Source organism: Microcebus murinus, chromosome 8 (genome assembly GCF_040939455.1).
Source record: "Microcebus murinus isolate Inina chromosome 8, M.murinus_Inina_mat1.0, whole genome shotgun sequence".
Lineage (NCBI taxonomy): Eukaryota > Metazoa > Chordata > Mammalia > Primates > Cheirogaleidae > Microcebus > Microcebus murinus.
Window position 1 is genome coordinate 106,079,936 of NC_134111.1, and position 4,818 is coordinate 106,084,753.

The 4,818-nt window shown below is 48.9% G+C and overlaps 1 protein-coding gene across 1 annotated transcript; it reads right to left on the minus strand.

The window, feature by feature from the left end:
- Nucleotides 1-3,864: 3,864 nt before the first annotated feature.
- On the minus strand, nt 3,865-4,818 carry LOC105866440 (olfactory receptor 6B2-like). Its single transcript, XM_012755745.3, has one exon. The coding sequence runs from the start codon at nt 4,816-4,818 to the stop codon at nt 3,880-3,882; it is 939 nt and encodes a 312-aa protein (XP_012611199.3). The 3' UTR covers nt 3,865-3,879.

The following is a 4,818-nucleotide window of genomic DNA, read 5'->3' on the forward strand; positions in this document are numbered from 1 at the left end:
AATAAAAATGAAAAAAACTTTTACACTTTAACTCCATCTCCCCTCATGTTTTGACTTTATGTTGTCTCAATTTACATATTTTTATATTGTTTATCTCTTAAGAAGTTTCTGTAGACATTATCATTCTTGATAGATTTGTCTTTTGGACTTTATACTAGTGTTATGAGTGGATTGCATGCCACAATGACAGTATTAGAATATTCTGGATTGTCTGTATACTTAATTTTATCAGTGGGTTTTATATATTCCAATGTTTTCTTCTTGTGCATTAATGTTGTGCGTTTTTTTGAGATTAAAGAATTCCATTTAGCATTTCTTGTAAGACATGTTTGGTGGTGGTGAATCCCCTCACCTCTTGTTTGTCTAGGAAAGATGTTATCTCCTCTTCGTATTTGAAGGATAGCTTTGCTGGAGATAGTTTTGTTGCATGGCAGTTTCTTTCTTTCAGCACTGTGAAAATATTGTCCTATTCCCTCCTGGCCTGTGTGGTTTCCATTAAGAAATCTGTTGCCAGAAGAACTGGAGCTCCTTTATACATTATTTGCTTCTTTTCTCTTACTGCTTTTAGGATCCTCTCTTTGTCCTTGACGTTTGAGAGTTTGAATATCTGGGCCATTTTTTTTATTTTTTTTATTTTTTTGCTGACTATAGCTGTTGTATTTTTATTTTGTTAGCTCATATTCCTGAATGCCACTATAAGTATTTCAGTTATTTGTTTTCTGTATTTCTCTCTCGTGTAATAGAATGTAAACTACATGAGGGCTGTGATTTATGTCTATTTTGTTTACCATTTACCTAAAGTGCCTAGACTAGTATCTGGCACATAGTAGGTGCCAAGCACGTAGTCAGTGCTTGAATGAATGAATAAGTGAATGAATGAATGACTCATTTAGTTGCAACAAAGGAAGTGTGTGGACAGAGGAGATGGAAGGGTTTCACAGGAGAATGAATCACTTCTTGCGGTGGGGGGGAAATGGGCTCTCGGGAGCCCTGAGGATGGCCCTGGCAGCAGTAGCATTGCTCCAAGCCTGTGCCAGATCCCTTGACCAATGGAACATCACAGGATGGTCTTACCTGGTCTCCTGCTCTTCCTCTAAATAACACAGGGCCAAGGGGTCTGACCAAGCAGGCCGAATGGTGAGTGGGGACCTGGATGAGCAACTGCACATGAAAGAGGCAGATCCAGGCCATGACACCCAGGAGGCTTGGGAGGGAATTCCCAATGTGGGCAGCATAAAGACTCACTCTGTGTTGAGTAGTGGGGCACAGAAGGGCAGTCAACTCTAGAAAGGACACAAGCTGGGGTAGACAGTCAGTGTGCTCCTGAGCAACAACATAGGGATAGAAGAGCATCCTAGAGCTTGGCAGAGAGTCAGGATAAATGAGCTTTAACAGGGTGCACAGTGTACACAAAGGCTCTGCATGTGGGTACAGATACTCAGTTGTAATTAGTACAGCTGGGAGAAAACAACTTTTCCTTGCCTCAGATAAAGGTGGATTTTAGACATTCATTAGTTCCCCATAGTAGGACATGCAGCAGTGGGCAAAGCTGCAAGGTGACGGACATTCACCATGAGGAAGGCCATCCTTTCTGCCCAAAGAGCTGCTCCAATACGACCAAGTCCCCAGGGGGTCCAGAGAGGACCTCCTCCCAGAGGGTTGGAGCAGCCCTGGGGGCCTGGCCACAGGGCAGGATGCTGGCTGGCCCAGAGGAGGAGTGGGTTTCAGAATCCTGTGTAATCTGAGGGTTTTGGGATTCTTGACTACAAAGCAGTTTCTATACTTAATCAAAACCAGACTCATAAGGCCAATTCCAGGGTTGGGTGAAGTTTATAATATGAACTGAAGAACGTTTTTTCAGTTGTCTCTGGCTTGAAGCTGTACAGAGACTTGTATGGACCCCATAGTAGATAAAGATGGATTTAGCAAGTGCTTATTAAAAGGTATATGTTTGAAAGGAGAAGACTTAGGTGTGGACGGTGGCCCTGGCAGAGAGTGACAGTGAGAGGGCCAGTTGGGAGGACATTGCCTTGGTGTGGGCAGCCCACCAGGAAAAGCCATGGATGGAGAAGCCCAGCGGCAGCAAAGGCATCATGAACCTTAACTGTTGACCATTTGGTCCCCCAAACATGAATGTGGAAGCACCCCTCAATTCCTTAACCCTGATGCTGATTTGAACACCCAGGCAGTCCTCTACTGGGCCTGGCCACTCCATCCCTCCTGCGTTCTCTGCTCAGTCTAGGTGTTGCTCAGACCTCATCCGGACAGCCCGAGTCTCCTCCATGGTCTCCCTGCCTGCCCCTGTGTCCCCTGGTCCATGTCACACACACAGACATTCCAAGTGGATGTCTAAACTAGGAATCTGAACATGCCCCCGCCCCCCAGCATTAAGGGCTGGATGAAGCCCATGCTGCCTGTATCACCTGCGAGCTCTCAGAGCTCTGCTCTGCCAGCCACACCTGCGAGCTCTGGGGTTCAGCCCCGACTGCCACACCTGGGAGCTCTCGGGAGTCTCCTCTAGTTGCCACACCTGTGGGCACGCAGGGTTCTGACTCTGACCTGCCACAACTGTGGGATCACAGGGAGCACCTCTACCTGCCACACCTGTGGATACTCAAAATTCACATCCGGCCTGTCACACCTGTGAGCACTCGCGGTTCTGAGTCTAGACTGCCACACTTCTGAGCACTCGGCGTTTGACTCTGGCTTGCCAAACCTGTGAGCACTCAGGGTTCTGACTCTTACCACCAACACCCGTGAGCACTCAGGGCTCTGACTCCAGCCTGCCACACCTGTGGGACTAGGCATTTGCCTCTGTGTGCCACACCCGTGAGCACTCAGGGCTCTGACTCTGGCCTGCCACATCTGGAAGCTCTAGGGTGCTGTACTCTAGCTTCCCCTCACGTGTCACCCCTTGTACATCAGGCCACGGCCATGCTTGCGACTTTGAGACCTTCACAGCTCTATGCCACTACCTGCCTCTGATGCCTAGCTAGTCTAGAATTGCCAGGGATGCCTTTCCTATTCTCCTTTTTACTTGAATAACTGCTATTGCTGTTCTAAGGAATATCATACCATCTGCGTGGCCCTCCTGGAGTCCTCCCTGCAGCCCCCTCTGAGTCTGCTCTCTGTCCCCTTGCTCTGTGGATCTCCTCGCTGTCCACCCATCCCATACCTGTCTCCCAGGTGCCCATGGGCACCAGCCACTGTGCTGGGCTGAGAGGGTACAACACTGACCAGGACAGAGGCAGTTCCCTGCCTGCCTAGGTATCTGCATGTGTCCTACCAGGATGAACTCACACACTAGCAAAGCATTTTTTATTTTCATGGTCGCTGACTAGACAGGGGGGAGGAGTTGATGTAGGAAAAAGCAGAGGTGGAGCCACCCAAGACTGTCAGTGAACATGCACTGAATGCATCTATGGGTTTAAAATGCATATCTGTGGTCCCTTACAATTCCCAGACACACTTTTCTTTGGGGACACTTGGAGCTCATTTTGCCACAGAGTGCAACATTTCGGTACATTAACACACTGCAATTTATTGGGGACTTTAAAATCTCAGATGACCTGTCATGTTTTGCTGTTTGCTGAAATGTAATTTTAAAAGCAAGGAAAATTTATTAAATTTTACCAAGTCCTTCTTTCCTCATACATAAAACAAAGAAAATAATGGTATTACAGCACAAACAAAAGGTCTGTGATATTAACTTCAATCCCATTTCTTTTCCTGAAGGAGAAGACAGAATCGGAAGTAAGGTTTAAATTAAATGCAGTATAACAACAATGCTAAGAGTTTCCATTATAGCAAATCAAATGGCCTTTCCACAGAGGTTGTGTATTCTGAGATGATGTTCTGGAGGAGCAGAAGGTCTGCCCTCTATGGTGGAGCTCGGCCCCAGCCCAAGGCCTTTTTCAAGGCATCCTTAAATTCCTTGTTCCTCAGACAGTAGATCAAGGGGTTCAGGATGGGGGTGAGGACAGTGTACAAAACAGAGATGAGCTTGTTGGAGCTCCGTGTATCGATGGCCTGGGGCCGGACGTACATGAAAAGCAAGGCCGTATAGAAGATGGCGACCACAGTGAGGTGAGAGGCGCAGGTGGAGAAGGCTCTCCAACGGCCAGTGGCTGAGGGGATGCGCAGGACAGCCAGGGTGATGCGCCCGTAGGACAGCACGGTGGCCAGGAGAGGGAACACCAGGATGATGAAGGCCAGGACGAAATCCACCAGCTCTGCCGTGGAGAAGTCCGTGCAGGCCAGCTTGAGGATGGGGGAAATGTCACAGAAGAAGTGGTTCAGGACATTGGAGCCACAGAACGTGGCGCTGGAGATAAAGTAGACCTTGATCACGGAGACGGTGAAGCCGCTCACAAAGGAGAAGACCACCAGCTGGACGCACAGCCCCGTGGTCATGATAACGTGGTAGCGCAGCGGGTAGCAGATGGCCACGTAGCGGTCGTAGCCCATGGAGGCCAGGAGCACACACTCCGTGCACACCAGGGAGCTGAAGAAGTAGAGCTGCGTCATGCACCCAATGAAAGAGATGCGTTTCCGCTGCAGGAGGAAGCCGTCCAGCATCTTGGGCATGATGTCACACACGTACCAGATCTCCAAGGATGACATGATGCCCAGAAAGTAGTACATGGGCCTGTGGAGCGAGGTGCTGCCCCAGACGGTGAGGATGATGGCCAGGTTCTCCACCAGGACAAAGAGGTAGGTGAGCAGGAAGAGGAGGAAGAGCACGTACTGCAGTTGGGGCGCCGTGGGGAAGCCCACCAGCACGAACGTGCTGACCTTGGTGACATTCTCCCCCCTCAT